The following is a 27,330-nucleotide window of genomic DNA, read 5'->3' as shown; positions in this document are numbered from 1 at the left end:
GATAACAAAGATGTAAAGTATATCAGCGTTAAAATACTAAACAATGTTTCATTGACATTGGAATTCTATGTTAAGAACTGTCATCATCTTTACCTGTACGTTAGTTATCTTCAGCATGAGTCAGGCTTTCCATGAGTCCCTTTGAGCTCTCCCTGCCACCGGAACTGCTGCTCCTTTGACAGAGGCTTTGGCTCAGCAGTGCACATGTTTGATTTCCAGCTGCGGGACTCTCTTACCAGTCCTGTTTTCCTCTGCCATTCAAGGCATGGCTGTGTTTTGCCACCAATCCCTTTGAGAGGCAGAAGGAAAAGGCAGCTGCCAAACCCTCAGCCCTGCACCTGGAAAGAGGAGGGAGGACATTAAGGAACATAAAATAGCTGGCAACGGCATCCTACCATACCTTCCAATATCCTTTACTGGCTAACACTGACAGATAGCAGCCCTGCCTGAGAAAAGATACAGGGGATTCCTTGAGGACAGGAAGAGGTTTAGTCATTTATGATAGTTTGAGACTACTCCAGTTCAGATTTCTCTACCAAAGCAGAGTACGAGCTCAAGCAGGAACATGGCAGCATCCTGCCCTCTCTGCCGAGGCACCCTACATGGAACAGATTGCAACACCCAGTGAACCCCCATGCTCAGAGCATGCAGCAAAGGACAAAGACAGAGATGAAGCCATGAGCTTTCTCTAAATTCTTTGCAAAGAGAAAGAGGAAAGAAGTTCCTGTTCCTTCTTGGGGTGGACCACCCACTGAATCCAGATAAGAGCAGTGTGGATAGCAAAATGACAGGCTAAGCTCTTTGAAACCGTACTTGTGAGATCTGCCGCTGCCCTAGATAAACCCTGCCTGCTTCTCTCCGCACTGTCTGGTGAGACTTTCTGAAGAGAGAAGCGGGAGTCTTTGCGCTGTAGCAGATATAACAACTGGGCTGCAATGCTGAGCTGTCCCCAAGGGGCACCATGCCCCAGTGATCTGGCAGCTCCAGGTGCCACCCAAACAGCTTTTGCAAGTACTCCTGCAGCTGGAGGAAGAGGTTGGGGCATGCCACACACAAGGGCTCACACAGAGATCCCTGACCCTGATCCAAGAGGAAATGTATTAAATTAGGGGCCACTATCCCTCTGAAATAGAATTCCTGCCAACCTAATTAATGAAAGCTTAATCAGCAGATTGGTTAATCATAAACTTATTAAATAAGTAATTGAGCTCTGAGACTGTGTGTCAAATTTCCAGACAATGGCAGTCTCGCTAAGGGAGAGATCAGGTCAGTAATCCTGTTATGGGAGCAGGTTTGCTATGCACGACGGCTCTCTGGCTGAGCTGCTGCTGATCCGAGTCCCAGGACTGGGGCTGACAAATTGAATAGCAGGAAGAGGCACCCTGGGCTGTACATATCCTGTTCTCCCACAGAGATTCACAGTAAACAGGCAATTCATCTACTGAAGCAATGCCTGAAAGTCCTCTTCTGGGGAGCAGAGTATTTGGAGGGCAACATGCTAAGTTAGTAACACTCTTTCTTGCCCTTTTCCAGGGAAGAAAACAGTAGATATCATACCACAGAGCAGGGATTTCTCAGAGCATGGTGGAGCAAGGAGTATCCATCCATTCAGTGTGTTAACCAGCCTGGTTGCCTTTCTCCATCTGCTTTCATTTCATTAGGCAGAAAATAGGGAATTTTGTTTGAAATGCATAGGGTTGTGGAAACCTAATGCAGCAGATTATGAAACAGAATGGATCAATTATATGACGTTTTGCTGCTAAATCAAAGTCAGAAACACATCTGGGACTGTCAGCTGCAGTCTAGTCCTGGGAACAAGAAAAGTCCAAGGGTCCTTTCCAAGTAGGATGCTGGAGTCAGTGAGCTGAGTCCCTTGCAAGCTCATGTGCTGCCTATGGCATTAGCATTTCTGTCCTTATTTGTTTGGGCTACTAGATGGGAACTCAACAAGTCATTCTAAGCAGTGGTATCTGCCAGCCAGTGAAAGTTTTCCCAATTACAACATATTAAAAATAAATTAAATCTGTAGTTTATATAGGCTGTAAAACACATGCTGTCTGCCATAGACCAATCATTTAGTGTGTGTTTTAGACTCATGCAAGCATGGACATTTGACTAAGTGTGAATTCAGTTCAAGCCTACTTATGCCAGACTCTGTTCAAGTGTTTTTTATACAAATATGCACTATATGATGATCTCCTGTGCAACTGAAGGCTGTGAGTATTCAGCTAAGCAAGTTTGTACTGTTACTCTCCTAAATACACATCACACTTACGACATGCATCAGTGACCTTAATGCTTCTTCACAGAACATCAGGACTCATTACAAATGTCATGTCAGCGCTAATATTAACTCTGTTTATCTGGTAGATTATGCCTTTATCATAAGTGATGCTCTAAATGAAGAGAGCTATTTAAATGAAGAGAGTTAAATTGCACTTAATGGACTCCTTTTTCTTTTTTTCTTTTTCTTTTTCTTTTTCTTTTTCTTTTTCTTTTTCTTTTTCTTTTTCTTTTTCTTTTTCTTTTTTCTTTTTCTTTTTCTTTTTCTTTTTCTTTTTCTTTTTCTTTTTCTTTTTCTTTTTCTTTTTCTTTTTCTTTTTCTTTTTCTTTTTCTTTTTCTTTTTCTTTTTCTTTTTTTTTCTTTTTCTTTTTTTTTTCTTTTTCTTTTTCTTTTTCTTTTTCTTTTTCTTTTTCTTTTTCTTTTTCTTTTTCTTTTTCTTTTTCTTTTTCTTTTTCTTTTTCTTTTTCTTTTTCTTTTCTTTTTCTTTTTCTTTTTTCTTTTTCTTTTCTTTTTCTTTTTCTTTTTTCTTTTTCTTTTTCTTTTTTTTTCTTTTTTCTTTTTCTTTTTCTTTTTCTTTTTCTTTTTCTTTTTCTTTTTCTTTTTCTTTTTCTTTTTCTTTTTCTTTTTCTTTTTCTTTTTCTTTTTCTTTTCCTTTTTCCTTTTTCTTTTTCTCTTTTTCTTTTTCTTTTTCTTTTTCCTTTTCCTTTTCCTTTTCTTTTCCTTTTTCTTTTCCTTTTTCTTTTTCTTCTCCTTTTCCTTTTCCTTTTCCTTTTTGTGTCTGCTACAACATACAGCAGGGTAAAGCAAATGGCTTTGACTTAAACTTGTGTTCAGTTGAGTAGAAATGATGAGGGGGCATTTGCAGAAGTTCTTCCCACCTGAAATAGCTTAATTATCTCTCACCCTTTAAAATATGTTAAGGGAGAGAGTAGCTCGGTTTTATGGATTATATTTTGTAGAGTTCAGTTTATAAACTGAAACTTTTTAGCTGGGCTTGTCAGGACGCAAACACTTCCCCAGATATCTAATGCTGTTCTTCTGGTGGGCAGGAAAAACATTCTTTGAAAAGTACATGAAAATGCCAAATAAATCCCTTTTCTGAAGGTAAATGTGAAAAACAAACAAACAAAAAGCCACAACAAAAAACTGATGCTGTTCATACATTCCAGTTTTGGCAGTGATAAATGAAATCTTTATATGCAGTATTTTGCAGTCATTAGGAATAAAAGTCTCAATCCTTAAAAAGTAAATGAAGAAGCACAGGCTGAATCACAACAAAATGCCCTTGTGAGCTGGGAGCCACAGCAATAGATGCTTTTGAAATCAATACAGAAAGATGTTCAAAGATGAAGAAAGATGAATTGCTGCCTGCTGCTACATAATCACAACCTGTCTAAATAAAATGGCTGCAGAGACAGCTCAGGCAGAGGACAGGGAGCCAGGAATCATGATTCTCAGCTCCCTTGCAGCCACAGATACTCTACATGGCTTTCAGGTAAACAGTTAAAATAGTTTCTCCTGGCAGTAAAATACAACTTACTGTTTTAGAAAGATGATTCATCATTATGTCATGCCATGATGAAGTAAAATGCTCCATATTCAAAATAGTAATTTTTTTCCTTAAGATGTACAGCCATAAGGTTTTCTTTGCTAGATGGCTAACTGCACTGGATGCCCTGCTCTCCTAGGCATCAAAGCCCAATAGTGGCTATAAACAGAGAAGTTGTTCCTTCCTATAATCACATGAGGATCAGATAAATGAGCTTTGGGGCTGGGATAGTGTGGCTAGGGGACAAGGACTTGCTGCTGGAACATAAAGCCACTTTTGGAGATGGTTGTTGTGTAAGTAGATGATAGCTTTGGTCCGGATCGGAGCACTCATTTACCAGTCTTCCTCATGTGCTAAGGAGTAGCATGGCGCTTTGGTTTGGTCTGTGTTTTCTGAAGGGAAACACAAAAAGTAACATCAACCAGGCCATCAGAAACCTTTCCATAACTTGTGCAGGCAGCACTCTAGGGGAGTGTTACCCCAGAATGAGCCCTGCATTGCTGTGCATGCAATTCACCAACTGCTTGTTGTAGTAGCTCCTATTGAGAAGTTAAGGGCAGCACCCTTGAATAAGAGACACAAACATTGTCTTTGTACTCCCTAGGTAATTTACCAGTTCTTTGTCATAGAATCATAGAATGATAGAATGGTTTGGGTTGGAAGGGACCTTAAAGATCATGTAATTCCAACCCCCCTGCCATGGGTAGGGACACCCTCCACTAGACCACGTTGCCCAAAGCCCCATCCAACCTGGCCTTGAACACTTCCAGGGGTGGGGCATCCACAACCTCTCTGGGCAACCTGTGCCAGTGCCTCACCACTCTCACAGTAAAGAATTTTTTCCTTATATCTAATCTATATCTACCCTCTTTTAGTTTAAACCCATTGCCCCTTGTCCTATCACTCCATGCCCTTTTAAACAGTCTCTCTCCAGCTTTCCTGTAGGCCCCTTCAGGTACTGGACAGCAGCTATAAGGTCTCCCCAGAGCCTTCTCTTCTCCAGGCTGAACAACCCCAACTCTCTCAGCCTGTCTTCATAGGAGAGGTGTTCCAGCCCTCTGATCAGCTTTGTGGCCCTCCTCTGGACTCTCTCCAACATGTCCATGCCTTTCTTGTACTGGGGCCCCCAGAGCTGGACGCTGTACTCCCGGTGGGGTCTCACGAGAGCTGAGTAGAGGGGCCGAATCACCTCCCTCGACCTCCCGGTCACACTTCTTCTGATGTGGCCCAGGATACAGTTGGCTTTCTGGGCTACAAGCGTGTATTGCCAGCTCATGTTGACCTTCTTGTCCACCAACATCCCCAAGTCCTTCTCCTCAGGACTACTCTTAATCCATTCTCTGCCCAGCCTGTAGTTGTGCTTGGGATTGCCCTGACCCATGTGCAGGACCTTGCACTTGACCATGTTCAACTTCACGTGGTTCGCACAGGCCCACCTCTCCAGCCTGTCAAGGTCCCCCTGGATGGCATCCCTTCCCTCCAGCGTGTCGACCACACCACTCAGCTTGGTATCGTCGGCAAACTTGCTGAGGGTGCACTCAATCCCACTGTCTCTGTCCCCAACAAAGATGTTAAGTAATACTGGTCCCAATAGCAACCCCTGAGGAACGCCACTTGTAATTGATCTCCACTTGGACATTGCACTGTTGACCACAACTCTTTGAGTGTGACCATCCAGCCAATTCCTTCTACTGTCCAGCCAATTCCTGATTCAGATGGCCTGTCCTGAATAATCAACACTGACGCCTAGTACATATCAGCTTGAAACCATATTCCGTGTATTCAGAGCAGGAGGCTGGCCACAAATAGATCTTTTTTGTTTCTGCTACCCCTGTTCGGAAAAAATCACTTTTCTTTTGCCTTTCTTTGTGTTGCAGGGAGGCACAGCCATCAGCTGTGCTCATGCCACCCATGTGGTCATGCTTACACTCTCCAAATCTCTCCAGGGAGCACAGCCCTCACTGGGATCAGTGTGGCCCCTGCACATAGCTTGCTTATACCTCCCTTTCTGTACAGGCTGCAGGCAAAGCCCCTATTGATGTACCTACCCTGAAATCTCTCCCAAGAAGTGACACAGTCCTCGCTGACAAATACTCTCTGTCAGAGGTGAAAGGTGGTGAAGGTTTCGGTGTTAACTAGGTGCATGCTAATGTCCCTGAGCTAAATGATGCAAGTAAGCTGAAATCAGGACTTTGGCTTGAAGTAGAAGTTGTAGTCAGCACTTCATTCTTTCTCCCTCCATTTGCTCACAACTCTTTTCATCATTCAGCAGCATCTGAACAGACAGATTAATTTTATTTACTGTGTAATTTCAATTCTCAGCTTGCTTGAGAATGTAGAATTCATCAGGGAATCACTGCAGTCCTCAGCCTCTGAAACAGTTCAGCTGACTGTGGGGGACAGAGAGGCAAATACAAAGTCTCATCTCATAGACCTTGAAGATGGAAGAATACAATTCTGTCACATCGGATTAATTTCTCTTTGTCGTCCCACTGCAGCAAATCCCATGGACCCACACTGCACCATCCCCATAGCAGGAAGCTCCAGCTCCTCCTGGTCCAGCATGTTCACAAGCAATTAAGTTAGCAAGGTTCAGCCAACGGCTGTCAGCAAAGAGACGAGAGCAGTCAGCTTTGAACCCACAATGCAAAGGAAGCAATTCAGCCTTGTGTGCCACTGAATGGCATTTGTGCCAATCAGGCTGCATCAGTTGAGGGGGACGCACATGGTCAAGCATGGTACCAGTGAGAGGTAATGGCATCCTAAACCACTCTCCGCCCACCACTGTCCAACTGTAGCTGCTCTCTTGGGACAAATGGGAACTGCAGATTTAGGGGCGTCTGAGCCTCCAAATAGCTCTTCAGCAAATTCCTGAGTTGTCTGCTTTGCCTGATAGCACCAAAGGAGCAGTTCTGCAGGAGACTGAAGCAGATGGTGACTTTTGCCATTTCTGGTTTGGGGCAGAGTGTAGTCAAAACCAATGTCCCCCTACATAGCAATATGTACCAAAGAAGCTGTTCAGCATTTCATTTTTAAAAAACAAGAAAATATTAGTAAAACTGGTTATGATTTCATTTAAACCCTGAAACTAGAGGAGTGATTGTAAGGATTTATTCAAGTCTGATTTTTAACATAGACACATCTATAGAATCATAGAATTGTTTTGGTTGGAAAAGACCCTTAAGATCATCAAGTCCAACCATTAACCTAGCACTGCCAAGTCCACCACTAAACCACATCCCTAAGCACCACATCTACACGTCTTTTAAATACCTCCAGGGATGGTGACTCCACCAGTTCCCTGGGCAGCCTGTTCCAGTGCTTGACAACTCTTTCAGTGAAAAAGTTTTTCCTAACATCCAAAGTAAACCTCACCTGGCACAACTTGAGGCCATTTCCTCTTGTTCTGTCACTTGTTCCTTGGGAGAAGAGACCAACCCCCACCTGGCTACAACCTCCTTTCAGGTAGTTGTAGAGAGCGAGAAGGTCTCCCCTCAGCCTCCTCTTCTCCAGGCTAAACAACCCCCGTTCCCTCAGCCACTCCTCATGAGACTTGTGCTCCAGACCCTTCACCACTTCGTGGCCATTCTCTGGACATACTCCAGCACCTCAGTGTCTGTCTTGTAGTGAGGGGCCCAAAACTGAACACAGAACTCAAGGTGCAGCCTCACCAGTGCCGAGTACAGGGGGACGATCATTTCCCTGGTCCTGCTGGCCACACTATGTCTCATACAAGCCAGGATGCTGTTGGCCTTCTTGGCCACCTGGGCACCCCGCTGGCTCATCTTCAGCAGGCTGTCGACCAGCACCTCCAGGTCCTTTTCCACAAGGCAGCTTTCCAGCCACTCCTGCCCAAGCCTGTAACCTTGCATGGGGTGGTTGTGACCCAAGTGCAGGACCCAGCCCTGAGCCTTGTTGAACCTCATACAGTTGGCCTCAGCTCATCGACCCAGCCTGTCCAGATCCCTCTTGTAGAGCCTTCCTACCCTCCAGAAGATCAGCACTCCTGCACAACTTGCAGACTGCCCAAAATCTGCCAACTTGCTGAGGGTGCCTGCGATCCCCTGGTCCAGATCATTGATAAAGATATTCAAGAGAACTGGCCCCAGTACTGAGACCTGGGGAACACCGCTTGTGACTGGCTGCCAACTGGATGTAACTCCCTTCACCACAACTCTTTGGGCCCGGCCATCCAGCCAGTTTTTTACCCAGCGAAGCGTACACCCGTCCAAGCCATGAGCAGCCAGTTTCTCCAGGAGAATGCTGTGGGAAACAGTGTCAAAGGCTTTACTACAGTCCAGACAGACAACATCCACAGCCTTTCCCTCATCCACTAACCAGGTGCCCACCAAAGCTTTTCTATCACTCCCCTCCTCAGCTGGACAGGGGAGAGAAAATTTGACAAAAGCTTGTTGGTCAAGATAAGAACAGGGAGAGATCACTCACCAATTACTGTCACCCGCAAAACAGAGTCAACTTGGGGAAATTTGAGGGGACAGGGGGACGGGGAATGGGGGTTGTGGTCAGATAATCACACATTGTCCCTGCCGCTCCTTCCTCCTTGGGGGGAGGACTCCTCTCACTCTTCCCCTACTCTAGTGTGGGGTCCGTCCCATGGGAGACAGTCCTCCACGAACTTCTCCAGCATGAGTCCTTCCCATGGGCTGGGAAGTGTGGGTCCCTTCCACAGTGTGCAGTCCTTCAGGAACAGACTGCTCCAGCATGGGTCCCCAGTGCAAAGACAAGCAGTGCCAATCGCTTCTGGCGGGACCATGCCCTCAGTGTCTCAAGCTAAGCAGTGGCCTTGAGGCCGGGGGAGACATGTGGGAACACAGGTCTCATCAAAGTCCAGTGGGGAAAACTTGACTACCATATCAGAGAGTCTGGGATGACTCAAAAGGAAAGAACATCTGAACTTTTCTTTCCCTGAGAATTGCCCAGGTGCATAGTTGCCAGGTTTTACACAAAGGTTAGCACAGTTGGGTCAGGGGAGCGTGGGTGTAGCATCAACCAGTATGGGGCAGACTTTAAATGTCATTTATTTATCAAAGCTAGGTTGTGGTTCCTTCTCGCACCTTGTCTTTACTCTACTGGTTATGTGTCTGATCACAGATTCTATGAGAACTACTTTAATTTGTGAAATTACAGGGTTTTGTTAAAATGTTGGACCCTGAAAGTAACATCTTCAGAAGTGCCTAAATCAGTCACATTTCTAAAAAGAACTCAGGTACAGTTTGGGAACCTGGCCTTCAAACAAGCATCTGGGGGCAAAAACCAGATGAGCTGGAAGCCAGGGAAAGAGCCTACCTAGAAATGTGGTTCCCAAACTCCACCTGCTACACCAGGAGGAAGCACCATGCAGAAAACAGGTACTGAAAACCTCTTTCCCTCATTCTGGTAGACCTGATGGTTGGTGTGTGAGACTAGAATTTATAGCTCACAATTACTGCTAGAGATTGGCACCCAAAAGCTCCCTTGGGTGATGATGGAAATAGCAGTAGTTCATAACACTTGTAAGGCTCAAATACTAGGTTTCCTTGCCAAAAAGCATGACATGACTCATGAACATCACCACCACCTTCCAGGAGCTTGTCCTAACACACAAGGGCTGAGTAGACCTCCAATTTTCCCTGGAAGCCATCGCATTTTGGCTACCAGGGACTTGGGATTCATAGCATCCAAGAACGAGATGAACTGTGGATTCATGCTTAAGAAATTTGGCTGGGAACACAGGCATGGATGTTCCTACCATACTTAAGTGCATTGGGATCGTTCACTCCAAGCTACTAAATAAGTGAAAGAAGGGGTTAAATCAGAAATCTCATATTGTTCAGACCCTCACATTGCAATAGGACTCATTAATAGCATAGAAATATTCATGGAGAGACCTACTGGAGGAAAAAGACACTTAGCGAAAGTCCAGATTCATCAGACGAATGAGTAATCTGAGTTGGAGAAGAGTATTAGTGCTTGTACTGAGCAATCGATAGAAGCAGAGAGCGCTGGTCCGTTTAAAAGGCTCAGGCAGGCCTTAACTGCCTTGAGAGAAAATGAAACCTGTAACCTTGTTTCTGAGTCAAGTGCCTTTTGTGAATCATACAGCCTCTTAACACATTGGCAGCTTGTCTCAGTGCTGTGTATTTGTGGTCAGCGCTGGAGCTTCTTGTGTAGATAGGTGGAAGCTGGGGTGTATTTAGGGCTGTAGACATTTGCCTCCATAAAAACCTGTCTCTGAATAGCCAAATTCATGTGACCTGCAAAATACCAGCCTTTTATTCTGGAGACAGAGAGGACCAATGCATTTGCAGGTTCCGGTCCTGAGAAATTACTCTGATTTAGGGTTTTGACTTCGATCCTATATCAGTCTCTTTCTTGCTCATGCCAGAGCGAGTTATTAATCCGATCCTTTTCCTGCCAAGTTCAATGAGTATTTATTCACCTCTGCTGTCAGCAGGAGCAGGGCTGGGCATGGTTTGTAGGAGCATGTACTCTTCTCTGCAGGTTCCTCAGCCACACTCACTGTCACAATCTCAAGGCATCTCTGCTGCTTATTTGTCCCTCAAAAAAGGCAGCCATGGCATGTGTCCCCCTCCTCTTACCTGTGTGGAAGGGACAGAGTTGGCCCACCTTGCACTTGCATGCCCTGGTAGGCATGCTACTTTTCCACGAGTGGGAAAAGGTGCTTTTCTCTCTAAGGGGAATAAAATTTGCAAGAGAAAAAATACATCAGCACATTTTACACACCGCAGGGGAAGCAGAAGCAAAACAAATTCACTATTCATGTTCCCCAGCAAGCAGTCTGGTAAACCCCTGTTATTCAGGCATGCCGCAAAAAGAGTTCCCAACATTTTCTCACACTCTGGAGAATATTTTTAATAGGTCCCTTTCCTGCCTTGCTGGCCCCACACTCAGCTTTTCCCTACAAGCCTTGCCTGGTGTTGCAGGATGAGATTGAGGGAGTTAGCTCAACTTTTGCGGCTAATTGCTAACTCAGCCCACATGATTTCCAACAAGAAACAAGGAAGGACTTTGAATCAGAAAACAGAGTATCAGTTTATATGAAAACCCATCATCTATGGGTTCCTATACCTGCTGGAGGCAGGGCCATGTTAATGCAGCACAGATATTGCATACCCGCAGAAGGCCTAGCTTTAGGACCTGAATTCTTGTTGTGATCTTGTGGTGAGAAGTTATTAAAAGAAATAGTCTCTCCTAAAGGAGAAGCTAATTTAAATCCCCTCTGGCACTGAATACATAAAGAAAGCTTAACCTATTGTCTGCATTTTAAGGTACATTTCAGCAGCAAGTAGAACATGCTCTGAAAATTCAAGCAAACAATATGCTGTTTAAAAATACAGCTGCAAAATGTTTCACTTTTTTTTTTTTTTTTTAAAATCAAGCTCCCAAGAATCAATGTGAGATAAAAGAGAAAGACACACAGGGGACATCACAGATTGCCGGAGGAGAAGCAGGGAAGGCAGCAACACTTTCTGATGTAGGGTGTGTTAGTCTGGTGAGTTGTCGTCTAGGGAAACAGTAATAATTCAGGCCTGGTGTCAAGCAAGACTGGACTAAACCTAAATGATGGTGCTGCTTTCATGGAGACACTTTTCTGTCCCCACTGGGCCCCTCAGTTGCAGCCTCAATAGGAGGAGAAAAGGTAGAAGGATAAATTCCCTTGCTCAGCGCAAAGCACGGTCTTAGGGTCAATGCAGCAGCTGAGTGCAGATAGAAACAAAGCCTCTGCCCTTTCTCTGCCCCATCTGGGTCTCATCCGGAAGCTCCGTGACCATCTTAGTGTGGCGTTGTCAACAAGCTGCTGTGAGTCAAGGTACATTAGTTTTAGGCCGTGGTGACCTTGGAGGCAATGGGACATGGCTCATCCAGCCCTTGCAGTGTCTCTCCTTGGGAGATGGAGAGCTCATGTCCTTTGCTATTAATTCTGCTATGCCTTTTGCTGCTGTAATATCTGGGTTTCTGCAGCTATATGGTGGCCAGCCAGGCTCTTGCCCTAATTTTGCTTTTTTTTTTTTTCTTTTTTTTGTATTCCATGTGCAGAGAAGCAGAGGGAGCTGGCTAGGAAGGGCTCCCTGAAGAACGGCAACATGGGAAGCCCAGTTAATCAGCAGCCCAAGAAGAACAACGTGATGGCACGAACAAGGTAAAGGATTGGAAAAACACTCAGCTGTGCTCTAAGCTGCAATCCCTAATAGCCTTAGGACGGGCAAGGACAATGTTCGTTGCCTTTCACCTACTGCCAAACACTGCAAGAGCAGTGATGGACCTTCCTGGAGGTAGCAGGCCCAAACGCTCTGTGCTGTGTTGCATGCCATCCCCTGGGGAGATGCAGGGACAGCTGGGCCCAGCACCAGTGACAGTACAACCTGCAGGAGGCAGAGGCAGCCCAGCCTGGTTGAAATCAGCAGTTTGATATGACTGTCTTGCATGTTCTGGATAGCCTCATGTAACACATAATCCTGCCTCCAGGAAAAGTACAATGCTGTTTCATGTAATGCAGACTGGTTTAGAGCTTAGTTCTGCCTTGGCTGCTTTTATTGCAGTAGTTCCCCTGCTCCTTTTTGATGATCACCCCTTTGCCATACTGATTGACTTAACAAAGGCTTGTAAATAATCCATCTCTGTGTGGTTTGCTATACACCTCCTCCACACTTTGAACAGCATGGTCATACTTTGCTGGAGCTGCTTTGGCACATCTCTGTATGACAGTATTAGACAGTGCTATAAACCACCATAAACAAAGTCATTCCTACCTTAATACTTTCTTTTAGAGTATTTCTATTTTTTCCATGCAAGCTTCAGTGCACCAGTGTATCACTTACTGGCATTCAGGAGGCAGGAACTGCCCTGAGTCCATGGGATTGCACACTCTGCATGCTACTAGAAAGGTGACAGTTTTTAGTGGAGGACCTCACTTAAAATGATGGAAGAATCTGCATGAATGCTGGGTATTTACTGATGAATGAGAAATTGCATGGATTACCATATATTAAGGAGAACAGGAGCTGCAGGTCAAAGAGTCTCTGTGTGCAACATCTGACAGATGAGGTTCCTTGTTGACATTAATTCCCCAAACTCAAAATAGTAAAATAGTAGTCATAAATCATGCCAGGACTTTGTCAAGTTGTATTTGTAAGCCCCTGCAATGTTGGTGGAATACGCTGCATTGCTCCCTGCTCTGTGTTTGGTTGTTGAGACCATGTAAAGGAGTCAGGCCCTTCATGGCAGCAAGAAATTCAGCAAATGTTCTCGGCTGGGTTTTCCACACCCACTGTTCCTCCTCTGTCTTCCAAATACAAGCTGGAAAGACTTGGTTTCTTTTGCAGTAGGCTGCATGCTAGCTTCCCAAGAGGAATGGTAGCAGATTTACTGCTTGAGAGATGTAGAAACACTGAATTAGCAGAGGAAGATGGTAAGAAAGAGAAGAATGGATAAGTACAGATGTGTACCTATAAAATTAGTGACTTCTGCTTGGAGAGGTGGTTGTTTCCGAGCTGCCAATGGAAAGTAGAGTGATTTGAGTGGGGAAGAGCTGAGCAGTGACACCTATTGACAAAAGCTTTCAAGCAGCCAGCTCAGTTTTATTCCATTCATGGACATATGAGCACTGTTTAGAGGACATGTGGACCCTTCCAAAGCCGAGCATAGCCTGCTGGCAGTAGACTTGCTTTTCTTAGTTACTTTTCACACAGCTTTTAGAGGCACCCCTTGGTATCTGCAGAACAGAGGTTTGCAGCCATTGCTTTAGTAGCAGATGTAGCCAAGCTCAGTTGTTCCCATATGGCTGGGAGGTGTCTGGCACAGGGTCTCACTGGCCCAAGTCCCCTCATCCTCCAGTGCCCTTGGCTTTCTGGGAACCATGCTGCCCCATGAGTACAGCCCTAGTAATACCTCAGAATGGTTCTGTCTGTCCTGCCACAGACAGGGCAACCCCAGGAAGGCAGAAAGACCACAGGCTTCTTCAAGCAGCTTCTTTTCACAGTATAACAGTTGCAGTATAATGGGAGATACTCCAGTGGGATACACTGCAAAACGTCCAGGTTATGGTTTAAGTCTGAACTATTGGCTTCCTCTGGTCTTTGCTGGAGGAGAATAAGCTAAAGCCATTTCCCCCTTTTTAACAGTTCTGCTGTCTCATCAAATATGTTTTCCTTTGTTCAGGCAAACCACATTTACCTCTCATAGTCTCTATTCCACCTCCTCCTCCTTCCCCAAGGTTTCTGTTATTCTATATTATCTGTATAAATTTCTGGCCTCCAGCCCCTGGATGCCTTCACCATTTGGTCCTCTCCTGGGGCAGAAGCACAGCCAGCTTTAGAGGTGAAAGAATCTGGATCCATAACACAGTCTCCCTAGGAGCAAATAAAATATGAACAAGGTTGGGGGGATGCTGGTACACTTGCTACAAGCACAGGCAGAGCCCACAACACCATCCGCACCGTTTGGGCACAACCAGATATGGCAGTCCGCTCTGAGGATAACCTGAACTTGGATTTGTATCATAACATACATCAAGTGAGCAAAAACACCAAGAAGTTCATATTTGAGACAGCTGTGGATGAAAGCAGCTACAACTGCTACCTGGCTTTGTTCTAAGGACAGTGGGAAGCAAAAATAAGGACAATCAGGATGCGAGGGAACGACTTAGATCAGGGGCAGAGACATTATCACTGATTTTGTCTGTTGCAGAAAAATTGAAGTTCTGTGTTATTAAGAAAAAAGACATTTCTCAAGAAAAAGATACAGTGGTTTTGGTTTTTTTAATCAAGTAAATAGCACCACAAAGGGTTCTTCTCCTAGATCCCCTGATAGTGCTTTGTTCACTCATGATATAGTAACAGCCATCAGTGAGTATATATGGAGCAGTGCCTTGAAAACTGGAGAGCGAGAGTGGAAGTCAGTACTTTTGATACCTGTATGGACAAGCTGCTGCTGCCAGATCACAGTACAGCTCCAGACATCTTTACTTCTTGACTTCCTTCCTTCATGCTTCAGGAGCAGAAGGACCATCCCAGTGCTATGAAAAAGGGATATTGAATTTTGCAAGTGGACCCCATTTTCTCCAGTCCCCTGGTGCAGCAGGTTGAAAATTCTGCATCAGTTTTAAAATCAATTTCTTTAATCTGGTATTTCAATGAACACAGTAAGAAAATACAACTATTTGTGAACCTATATATCTGCTTTGTGATAACATGTGATATGTTTTATTCTCCCTGAGCCTGTGCATCTTCAGTGCCTGGCATGCCTTTGTATTGCCATAATTGTAATGGCTTCCTTAAATTTTCTGAGCAGAAGCAGAAAAACACTTCAGGTAGTTAGACAGCAGTTGGAGCATGGGTGAGATGGTTTATCATCTGTAGATTTATATTTCCCAAACTCTTAGTGAAACATCATTGTGCATCACTCTGTGTTGCTAAAGATCAGTTCTTCATTTGGGAGAAAATCTGAGTTAACCCACTGAACGAGGAGATTTTCATCACTCTTACAGTTCCCACCTGCTGAACATAAAATTGTATTCCATTTGCTTGGTTTGGTTGATCCTATTTTAAATATGAGCCAAAGTCTCTGTGCAATTTTGTGGATGAAAGAACCCTCTTATGAACTAGATACCATTGTATTAATGCATTTTCCTTATCCAAGAAGCTCTGAAGCCTGTATTCCATTTCACAAACTCTCTCAGGCAATTAAAGGTGCAAAGTCATCTTCAGCCTTTGTAACACTTCTGATGAAGTGAAAGTCATTATAAAATAATGGGATTTAAAAAGTGCTAGGCTGGCTGGGCTCTTACGCTGCACCCACCAGCTCATATTTCTCATATTACTAAATTTAGGACTCAGACCTCAGAAGTGTTGTGTTGGGCAGGGCTGGATAGGGACGCAGGCCTGGTTTCCAGTAGTAGAATAGTAGGAACACGATAAGCCTCTGCCTTCCCCTAGCCTCGTTCTCCTGTTTACTTATTGCTAGTGTCATGTACTCATTGCTAAAAATAAAAGCAACACAAAAATGAGCAATCTGATTTGACAAGCAGTACTAGCCAAACAGGTTCACCAGAATGAAGCACAATGTGTCCCAATATTTTTTTCTTCCAGGGAGGAGTGTGTTCCCTCACTATGTCCAGCGTTCATCCCTGTGAAACTGCTCTAAGCTACCCAGAGACACAGCTCGTGTCCTCTGAATTGCACCCATTTAAATGTCTTCAGTGATAAGAGAGAGCATGCAACAAAGTGACATGGGAAAAGCTTATTGTATAGCTTTGCCCTAGACTATGCGTGGTACTGAGCTTTATTGTGTGGTTAACGGACAACCTTTAATTGTTTCAGGCTCGTCGTTCCCAATAAGGGCTATTCGTCATTAGACCAGAGTCCAGATGAAAAGCCACTGGTAGCCCTGGATACAGACAGGTATGCAAAGTGTTAATAAGATGATATACGTTACGGTGCAAGCAAGTTTTCATGCCAGAGTGCAGCACTGAAGATAACTCCTGCTGAAACTGCTCTTGCTGGCCTCTTGCACGCTTCCTTGCTGTGCCGTTTGGCATGTGTCGTAACTGGTCTGTGTATGTAAACAAGTAGGAAGAGGCTTGAGTAAAAAGCGCCGTGATGGAAAAATCTGAGGGTCACATATGAAAATTGCTCTCCATGCTCCCTTGATGTAACTCCTCTGTGCCTCAAGGACAGCTTCACGGCACAAGAAAGGGCTAACAGTCTCTAACTGTTTCTTTCTTTGCCCTGCAGTGATGATGACTTTGACATGTCCAGATATTCCTCCTCTGGTTACTCATCAGCTGAGGTGAGTTATACTCTCTCCTGCCATCCTTGCTGCGAATGCTAATAGTAGAGCAGCCAGAAACATCTTAGAGTGGCCTTGTAATGCCAGAAATGGCTACACAAAGAATTTACCAGTGGTGTGGACTCAGTCTGGAAGGTGCCATGGCAGAAACTATGTCGCGTTTCTTTCTTCCCTGGTGATCCAGTTGGCTCCATCCCCACACTGCCGTGGCACGGAGATCTGCCTGTCAGCTGTTTTCACAGCTACCTTTGGCTTCACTCAAGCTTTTCCCAGTTCTGGTTAGTCCTGCAGTGTTGGCCCATGTGGTGCAAAAACATCAACAGCTCAGCAACTGTATGCTTGCCAAGGACACAAGTAAAGGATCTGAGGGTGTGCTGTGATTTCGAGTTTTTGGGCAGTCGGGGTCACTCAGTGCGTGTTTACTTGGAGCAGGCAGAAATTCCAGGGAGGACTTGCAGATGTGAACTCTTGCCCTTTCAAAGAAAAAAGTCAGGAAGCTCAGGTTTGTTAATCCCTCTGCATTGTTTCTGAATATATTCCCAAGTAATCTCCTGAAATAGTTGCTCAGCCTCTGGCTGCTGCTTCTGCAGGATCTGATTTTACATCCAGGGTGCTGAGCAGCCATTCTGCACACAAGCTGCTGGGAACTCTTCCCCCTTGTACCCCTTCCATGGGCAAAATGCGTTTGAAACACAGAGAAATGGCCAAAAGCAGAGACCAGATCAAATGATCTGGGCCATCACTGGGCCCTCATGAAGTGTTGTTCACCCAGATCTGGTTAGACAGCACTTGAATCTGAGATTACAAAGAGCCAAGAGGCTTTACCACCTTTCAAATGCTATAGTGTGCTCCAGACTGAGAGGAGGGACTGCCCAGGTACCAGTTGGTTTATTAGCATTATTATTACATTACTTTAAATGAGGGCTTGTCTTCATGGAAGGATTATTCCAGAATAAAATAATGTATCAACTTGCTATTCTGGAATATCTCTACTCTAGATGTTGCTGTTCTGGAAGAAGCTAAAACAGAAGGCAGCCCTCACCTGTGGCCAAAACCTGGGACTCTTTCATTGGTGGGGCAGCTGCTAATGATGGGGAAATATATTCCAGAATAAGGGACTTCCTTCATCTTTCAACCATCAGAAGTAAGAAGTCTCAAGTGTTTGACTGTTTGTCTCTTTGTCTGTAGCAGATCAACCAAGACTTGAACATCCAGCTGCTAAAGGATGGGTACCGGTTAGATGAGATCCCAGATGACGAGGACCTCGACCTAATCCCCCCTAAATCGGTCAACCCTACCTGCATGTGTTGCCAAGCCACCTCCTCCACCGCCTGTCACATCCAGTAGTGAGGCCGGCAGGCTGTGATCAGTGCTTTCCACTATAACTGTAAAACTTAACAGCCATTGCTTCCTCCTATGGTAGGACGTGCACCTCTTTGTGTTCATGGAGCCAGGAGAAACCAAAAAATTCATTTTATGATTGGTTGATAAGTTATTTTAAACTACGGTTAAATGAAAAAGAAGTTGCTCAAAGTGGTAGGCAGTGCCTAGCAGAACTGACTGGTCTGGAGAGCGAATGCAGAGGGGTCCAGAGATACCTCCTTGGTTTGCGTAGGCACTGGGGATGTTTTGTAAGATGTCTGCTCCAGAATCGGAAGGGTCAGATGGGGCTGCAGGTAATCCTGCCCGCTGAAACCAATCCATCTGCAAGATCAGGGGTGAGTCTGAGGTGTCAGGAGGTTTTGCCAGCGAGAGGAGGTCAGTTCTTAATTCATTCACCAAACCTGTTTCATTTGCATAACCAAAATGATGCTGTAACTGGAGCACAGGAATGGGAACGGAGCAGGGCATCCTTTCTTATGGCAAGGCTAGCCAGGACTGGCATGACACAATTCATTCACTTGCGAAGAAGACAAACAGGTGGCATTTCACTGTGAGTCAGTACTAGCTAGAGCTGTTGTGTCACATATTCAATGCAACCTACACTTAGCTCCACATGAAATTACCACCAAACACATCAGATTTGATCTGCAATCCATCCATGATCTTCAGGGATTCAGTCCTTGACCAAGAATATCATACTCCTGAGTTCAGTCCAGTCACATATATTCACTTCAGCCTATACTTAATTCCCATGAGACTCATCTGCTTCCAAAAATCTTAAACTTTGTTCAACTAAGAAAAAAGGAGTCCTGCACGAGACAGGACTAGAGCTGTACGGTCTGAAGGTCAGTGCCAGAAGAGCTAGTTGAAGAAAGCACATTTTTACAGTGCTTGACTGTTGATATTCTCTTGACGCTGTGTCTCTTGGTGCCTGTGGGAGAGATTTGTTATCACTGAAGGCATCTGTGTGGTGGTGTCAGATTTTAGGGGAGTTTTCAGCAACAGCTCAAAAAAAAAAACCATGAGAGGAAACTACTGTTTATCCCATCTCTGTCTGCTTCTGAACCAGGCTTGGTCTGTTAGAGCTGTCCCACATCAGGAGCAATTGTGTTTATTTCATGCTGGAATAGTCAGGAGACCTGGTGTTACATTAGGTTGCTGGACTGAATTGCCAGTTCACCAGCAGATTGTTTTGAATGCAAAATCATTTCTGGAATTAAGATATGTGCGTCCTCTCCCTGGCTGGTCTTACACTGCTGTCTTCAGCATATGCGGTGCTCAGGTGAGGGATGGGCTGGCATTTTTCTCAGTGTTGTAATCTTTTGCCACAGGCACGACTGTCCGTTTTCCTGCCCCACCAGGAGGAAGGACCATCTGCCTTGGGTCATCGCTTGCTTCACAGATTGGGGAGGGGAAAAAGGCAGGGCAATTCTGAGCTTCCCATCAGAGTTACAAGGCAGAGCCTGAGTTCCACCCATCTGAAATCTAGAGGAAGTGAGCCGAGTCTTTAAGAAGTCCTCTTCATGATTAGGAGGAGATTTATTTAACATCCTGGGGTTTCAGTCTGCGCAATACAAAGCATGATACCATCCACAGTGTGAGCAAAAGAGCAGGCACACAAGATTCCTCGGCTTTACTATTCACTAGCAGGTATGGGCAACTGTTAAAGCCCCCCCCATCCCCAAAACCAGTGTGCTGCCATGGTGGCTCCAGGCCATAGAAAGAGGACTGAGTGGTGATGCTGACTGAGCATGCTTGCCTCTTCGTGCAGAAGCGCTGGTTAACTTGCCAGCTCCTCTAGGAAGAGTGTTCCTCAAGTGAATTCCTCTCCCTTTCTCACCACCTGGTTATGCTGAGGGGGAATATTTCCAAAATGTTTCTAAAGAAGCACAAAGCATCAGGTCTCCAATTCTTTGCTTCTTCCTTCATGTGTCTGCTTTCCTCTCCAGTGCTAACTCAGGTTGAGGTTAGCAATTTGTCTGGAGGTGGGGGTGTACACTGTGTAGAGAGAAAACATAAAAGGGAAAAACATTCCTTAAGGAGTCTTTTTTTTTTGTTAATGGGGAATGTTGTCAAAACCTAACAGAAACACCATGGTCAAACCAAATCCTATAGGACATGACCAAGTCTCTTTAAATCTTCACTCTTCTAAAGAGGAACTTTGCAGTTCAGCATTGGTACCATGCAGTGTCTTCATCACATTTATCCTCCTGGGTCAGTTTCTGTGCCTTCCAGCTGGGCTGCACACACTCAGCCTTTCCCACAGCCCTTGCTCAGGAGCTTGGAGCATTTCAGTGTGCCTGCTGGAGCAACAAGCCATCTGTTTACATGGGTCAGCCATGGAGGGCTGCAAGCCTCACAGGTCTCCATCATGCTGCCATCATGTTCAGTCTAAGATGGAATGAGGCTTGCTGACACTGTATCTCCCAGGGTTAACGCCTCCCCTCTGAAGGACAGACCTTCCCTGATACCCATTGCCCCATGGCACCACAACCAAGTCCTTCTATTGCTCCTATTGCCATTTTTTGCCTGCCATGTGCCCTGAGGCATTCCTCAACTCTGCAGCCCTGCAACTGCCCTCAGCCTGTTGCATTGTGTGATGTGCATCTGCTTCTAGCACAACCCTTTAGGGAGGGAGGGAGGTGAATTTCCATGTTACACCCAGTGCTTCCTCCAAATACAGACTGAAGCACAAGCCAAGTGTTTTTTCCTGTGCACAGAAGGAGCTGGTTGCACAAATAGCTGGTTTGGCATGACAGTACAGGACCATAAAATGGCAATTTTTTGGCTTCTCCTCTCTATGCTTTGTGTTCATATATTTTATTAGGGGATTAAAGTAGAAAGGGTGGGGAAAAGCAGTTACCTGTGTAGGGTCATTATCAGGAAGGCTGAATGGATTAAGGTGTTGCACATGTGGCTATCATAGAAAATTAAACACTAACCCTTCTGAACCGCAGCCCCTTAAGCCAGTTATGACCATGTGGCATGTTTGTTGGCTCATTATGGAATATGGTAGACAGCCTGTCAGTATGTATTAACCACAGATTGGGCTGCCTTCCCCTCTCTGGTCTCACGTTCAGACCTTTGCTTCAGCCAGAAGGTTTTTCTTGTGCCTTCATTGGATGTTACGCTGTGGTGACTTCCCCGGAAGGTGTATAGACACATGCCTATTCTGGCACTGCTCTCCTTAGATCAGTCCCTGCCGCCATGGCCTGGAGAAGGCAAAAGCAAAGAGCACAGACCTGACTCTCTGTCGCAGCATTATGAAGCCCTAAAACCTGCAGAGCTGCTGAGCACTCTCCTGAAAGCAGATTGCATGCAGGAAAACAAATCATTCCTTGTTCCAGTCTTGGCACCAACCCAGATTGTCTTCTCAGGCCCCATTTTCAGCCCAAAGTTGTACAAAATACGAAGGGGAGGAGCACCATGGAGTATAAAAGGCTGCATCACTGTCCATCTAAATTACCTTGCAAACAGAATTTAAAGATATTGATGCTGGTGCCTCCACAAAGGAATTTGCATTTGATGCCTCCTAAAGCCAGGCTGGCTTATTGTTGGGATTTTATGTAATGTCAGTCATGAAATTACCAGAGTTTAAGCAAGTCCTTTCCTTTTATCAAATGTTAATTTTGCCTTTTAATGTGAGCTGGCTTTGAACTCCAGGGTCTCTGCACTCAACTCTGTCTCTCTGATCTGCAAACTTTACATTTCCAGATGTCTGAGGAGGAACATCCTCCTAGTGTTAAGGAAGATCTCTAGATAGCATGGTCTAGCCTGCTTTTCTGGTGGTTGTAAATAAACTTTGGGTGAAAGGAGGCTGATGTCCAGGAGACCATCCCGTAGGCTCATTTGATGTTTTATCAGACATACCTTGAAGTCAACCCTTGGAAGAGCCACTGGATTATATCTGAGTTTGCTGCATGTCTACCCCCAACATGTACACTTGGCCATTGGGTCTGCTATGCTGTTCTGGCTGTCTTGCCTGCAGACGCCTTGCAACTGCAAAAGCAGGCAACCAAGCCTGCTGCATGGACTTTGAAAAGGACTTTAGGACGCTCCCCCATGGACAGGATGGACTCAGCTGCTTCTGGTTTGTCTCTCCAGCTCCTTTCCCAAAAGGAGGCACCTGCTCTGCTCAGCTGTGTGCTGGCTGACACAGTGGTCTGTGATCCTGAGCAGAATCCTTCCCTCTCCACGCAGCATCTGTCCTCAGGCTGGCCTGCAGGCTGTACAACATCATGCAGGAGGCTTGAAAAGTACTGCGCCCTGTATATGACTCAACAGAAAGACGAAGATGCTTTTGAAGAAAGGAAGGACCCAGCTGGGCACCAGATGGAACGACAGGAAAAGGAAAACAGGCAGTAACTAGAAAGGTTGCCAAGTGCTGTCTTGGCCTAGGGCAGATCTCAGTTGTCCGAGTTAATCTATTTCAGTACAGTGCTGATACCAGCAGGGAGCAAAGCTCTCTTTCAAATGCACACAACAGAAACACCATGTCCCCAAGCTGGCACCACAGCCAAATACTACTGCGGAGAGTCTGCTGGACTGTTAGAGCACAGAAATGAGATTTGGGGTCCCTTGCTGGTGTTGGCATGTGGTACACATTTGCTGTAACGTCAGGCAAGTCACATCCATGATGTCCATTCCCTTCTGCAGCCCCAGAGAAACCTGCCTTCCCAAGGTGCTACCAGTACCCTGCATGGATGTTCCCAAGTGTGTGCATGCACCATTGACAGAATAGCTCTGCAAGCAAGATGCAAAAAGCATGCTATAGAAATTTTATGCGTGTTTTCAAAATACTACTCTGCTTTCCCTCCGTTTACCAGCTTCTGATGGTGTTTGCATGTGCCAGAAGGCTGCAGGGCGGAGGTTAGTAGAGAGATTAAACAGCTTTGGGGGAAGATGTTTGGCAAGAATGTGTTTCCCAGTTATTTGGCAGCTGGCTCTCGCACAACTGGCTTCTCAATCTGCATGCTGCCACAGGGAACATGTAAAATGATCTGGTAGCCCAACAGCACCATCCCCTGCTAGTAGAATTAAGGAATTTAGGAGTGCAACTGGGATAGCAAGTGCTGAGGGGAGGGAAGAGAGCACTGAAGGGCTAATTTGGGATATTCCCGTGGCAGTTTTATGCTCTTACTTTTAGCATCCGTGTAATCATCTGAATGTATAAACTGGCAGTTTTGCCTGGTGGCTTCCTTTACTTTTCCATTCTTCCTTCAAGCTCACATACTGTATGGCCACTCTTGCCTAGAATGAAGTGGGCTTTGTCACCTGGCTGCTGCTTGACTCGGCAAGCACAGGCTGCATGTTCAAAAGAAACATCTGCATGGATGGGAAGTGCCACAGGGCAAGCTGGGTTTAGGTTGAGCCTAAGGGGAAGGCATGGGAAGGTCTTCATTTTAAGGTGCTTTTCACCTATAGGAGAACACGGCATCCTTGTCACTTCCTTTCAAGGCTTTCCTGTGAGAGGGATTGCTCCAAACCTTGACCCACATCTCATCAGACAAACTCACCTCTCTTACAGAGCCACGCAAGCCCTGGAGCAGAAGGGCCTGCAGTTTAGTGCAGAGGAAGAGGTTGTGACCTGGGATTACCTACAGAGATAATTGCAAATTTCTTACAGGGACTGGCATCCATATTTTAACTCCCTGTATTATGCAGCTGAGCTGCTGCATTGCTTCCAAAAAATACAACTACCTTTCTTTGGCCCCCTTGACACTGGTGGCAATCCCAGGATCACAACAGCTAAATGCTGCCTGGCTGAGCACTGCTTTGACAGCTTGCTGGGGAGGCAAAGGCTAGGTACTAATTGAGATTACATGGAGCAGAGCACCATGACCCATGCAGCAAGCCATGTCACAGAGCAGCACAGACACTGGCAGGACAGGTTGAAGCTTTCACTGGTGTCTGTGGAGAGCAGCTCTTCCCATTGTTTCCCATCCATTAGCCACTGGTGGTGGCTCTGAGCCATTCTCCTTCTCTAAAAAGCTGCTCCAGCAAAAGATAGATTTGTTCCTGGAAGGAGCCTGCCTCTCTAGTTGTGCCTGGTCTGTGGAGTGATTTCCATAGTAACAAATGGTGGGATTGCATCAGGGAGTGGAAGGTACAAAAGAAGCCTCATTAAAATCTAACTGTCTCAGAGGTGTCACTGGAAACCAGCACAGTAGGCATCAGAAAAGAAAAAGGCCACTGAAAGGCCGTGCTGAGAGAAGTTCCATTAACTGCTGAGATGATTATCCTCCTGGAGCAGCATTTCTGCCCTAGTTCCCCATCCACGTGTCCCAGGTGAGCTCACCAGGAAGCACTGCTGTCCACCCAGGCTGCCTTCTTGCTTCTGCACCTCAAAAAAGCTGTGACTCCATTTGTTACCCACCTTCCTTGAGCCTGCGTGATTTGGGAGATGCAAAGTTTGTTGGCAGATGTAATACAGATACATGGAGAGAGCTGGAAAACTTGAACAAGGTCTCTTCACAACAGCCCTGCTGGTTTTTATCGCCTTCATCTCCATCCCCAGCTTACAGATTTCTTTGCTCAGTTTCTTTGCACGGAAAAGCTGTGGTAGCAGCTGTATTCGGCTTGTGTCTGCCTCTGTACTGAGACAAACCCAAAGCAAATGTCAGACCAGCAGGAGATCCAACAAACATGATGGTGTGTGATCCAGAGAGCAGGCTGGGATTTCTCTTCACCTGCCTGAAGGCTGTGGGGCTGAGGGTTCACCGGGCTAGTGTAAAACCTTCATCCAGCAAGCCGCCTTCACTCTCCCAGTCTTAATACTGTGGGAGGTCTGCAATCATCCCACCCATGCACCAGGTCCCAGGTCTGCCAGCCCATGTGCTCCTGGTACTGGAGACCTGCAGCAGAGGCGCGGGTGGGATGCCTGTCGGCTGTGCTCTTGCTGCACTGGGGCAGGGTGCTGTAAGACACACCGGTAGGGCTGTAGTTCTGCAGGGAGAAAGACTCTTGCAGAGGATGAAGTCTTTGTAGGGGATAAAGTTCAGAAAGGTGGGTTTCCCCCCCATCCTTTTTGCACATTTTTAACCATTTTTACTCCTTCCAAAGAGGTTCTTGAACCTTCTGTTTAATAAAGGAAATGAGCCACCATTAAATAGCTTTCTGAAGGGTCTGAAAGCAGGCGCTACTTGCATGCAGAGCTGGTCTGTGCCTAACAGGCAACTTCCAGACCTCACTGTACACCCTGTAGCTGAGTCACCCTGTGTGCTGTGCAGGGACTGGGGTGGAAGAGTCAGCTCTGGCCATTATACCAAACAGCCACGGCTTCCCAAACTGAAGAAGAAGCAGACCAAGAAGTGGGGGAAGTAGCAGCGACAGTAGAAGGATAGCTAGATGTCACAGGTAATCTTCGGTATCCGTGTCCCGTGGTTAGTCCTAGAATTGCAAGCCTTGTTATATTGCACACGTCCTCCTTCCACTCCTCTTTTCTCAAAGCAGCCATTGCCTTTCCTGCCCCCCACCCCATGCACTAGTGATGAGCATCAGAGGCAGTTGCACCGAAGTGACTCTCAGCCCAGTTCTGCATCCCCCTCTCCCATCCAAACCCAAGGCAGCCCAGACAGTTGTTGGCCATCACAAGTCTAGTAACTCCGCTTGGGTTTCTTTCCTCGTGTACCATAGCTTCCTCAGCACGCACTCTAGCTGGACAGTACAGGGGGCTCTCACCGTGTCCCAAGAAGCTTCTTTGCCCCCTGGCAGCACCTTGCAGACATGCACCTTACTGGGAATGTACTGGGTCGACGCTGGTGAGATCTGGCGCTGCTGATTTTGCGTAGGTGGCAGCTGATGGGGATCCACGGGGGGAAGCTGGCAGAAAGTGGCTACTGTCCCTTTTCATTTTTGAGGGAGAGGGGGATTTTTTTTGGCATTATGATTATTGTCCACCTTCCAGTGGCCAAGTTATGGGCTGCATTAATAATTGGGGTTAATTGGCTGTCCGGGCAGGTATGGAGCTTCACACCAACCTGAGTAGCAAACGTTGTGGCTGGATCCAGAGCCTGGGTACAGTCTGGGTTTCTCCCATGCTGGCACAGTGCTTACAGCAGGCTCCAGATAGACCTTTCTGGCAGACAGGGAAACAGCACTCCTCCGAGTCTGGAATAAATAGCACTTCCATTTTGTGTCCTCAGCTTGGAAAAAACTCAACCAAGCAAGTATTTCCCAGGTCTCCTTTCCCCGCGGTGCCTCGCACCCAGGGCAGGGCGGGGCCGGGGGGGGGGCAAGAGGCATTTCAGGATCACCAAAAGCGCAAGGTCCTTTTTGGATGTATTTAATGGAAGTATCTTTCAGGAGAGACCTCCCGACCTTTGCGTTAATCTCAAGAGCAGGAGATGAATTTCCAGCTGTCCTCGCATATAGTGAAACATAGCTAAAACAGCCAAATGCAAAGTAGAGTTAAATGTAGGGTTTGACCTGAATAACCTTTTAATTAGGACAATAAGTTTGTTGTAGCTTGACCTTAGTCCATGTTAGGAACCTGCTAATCATTTGACATGCAGAGTGTATTAATGCTGCACTTAACTTGGCCATTGGTTTTACTATCTGGTTTTGGGAGTTTTTTCACTCCCAAAGCATCAATCTGCATCTTGTATAGGTTTTCTTTTCTTTCTTTTTTTTCCTGTTTAGAACAAGTAGCACATTTGTACTTCTGTTCCTGTCTGCGTAGAGTATTGCCTTAAACAGATCAGTTGTGTTTTGGTTAGTTTTGGGTTTTCTTCTACCTACCATCAGTTTTATGCATTAATTTATTTTAAAATGTGGGGTTTTTTTGAAAAACATAAAACATGTATAATATTTTTTTTAACATTTCCATTGCAGTATTTATCATTGTTACTGGTTGTGTGTAGTGTAACAGAATTAATGATATTAAAAAGCATACATATGAAAACCAGCCTGCCAGCCTTTCTCATTGGTGCAAACCAGAGTGAGAGGGTATGAACTGCACCATCTCCTCTGAGACCCCATCAACCGCAGGTACTGAAATGAGCCAATACCAGCCTGTCTGAGACCAGTGCAAGTGGCTGGCATGGATGGCACAGGTAAACCCGCTGGGGCTGGCCAGTCCCCAGCCAGCATTTGGGAAATACTTCTCCCCAAGGCAGCAGGAAGGCACGTTGGGCTGGACCCAGCCCCTGCATCTGGGCTGTGACAGAAGCAGAAAGAAGTGCTGTATCTGTACGACACCGGTGGGTGAAATAACCTTTTCTCCAGCCTTGCAGCTGTCTCTGCCCCTTGAAGATGTTGGCACTGGTTTTAGAATCCAACACTAGCAGCTGGAAACCCCAGGGCCCAC

At 45.8% G+C, this 27,330-nt stretch overlaps 1 protein-coding gene across 3 annotated transcripts in view; it reads left to right on the top strand.

Annotated features, from left to right (window-relative positions):
• Positions 1–26,925, top strand: part of FAM219A (family with sequence similarity 219 member A) — a 104,489-nt gene extending 77,564 nt beyond the window's left edge. For 2 of the 3 annotated variants that reach the window (XM_054811213.1, XM_054811215.1), the window contains exons 3-6: positions 11,892–11,994; positions 16,172–16,252; positions 16,586–16,640; positions 17,829–26,925. In XM_054811213.1, the coding sequence (XP_054667188.1) occupies positions 11,892–11,994; positions 16,172–16,252; positions 16,586–16,640; positions 17,829–17,987 (398 nt within the window). In that variant the 3' untranslated portion in view covers positions 17,988–26,925. The remainder of the gene's footprint in view (positions 1–11,891; positions 11,995–16,171; positions 16,253–16,585; positions 16,641–17,828) is intronic. The other variant, XM_054811214.1, reaches the window with a different exon arrangement.
• Positions 26,926–27,330: the final 405 nt, after the last annotated feature.

This window comes from Grus americana, chromosome Z (assembly GCF_028858705.1).
Source record: "Grus americana isolate bGruAme1 chromosome Z, bGruAme1.mat, whole genome shotgun sequence".
Taxonomy (NCBI): domain Eukaryota; kingdom Metazoa; phylum Chordata; class Aves; order Gruiformes; family Gruidae; genus Grus; species Grus americana.
Note: the sequence above shows the minus strand (reverse complement) of the source record. Positions and strands in the feature narration are given on the sequence as shown.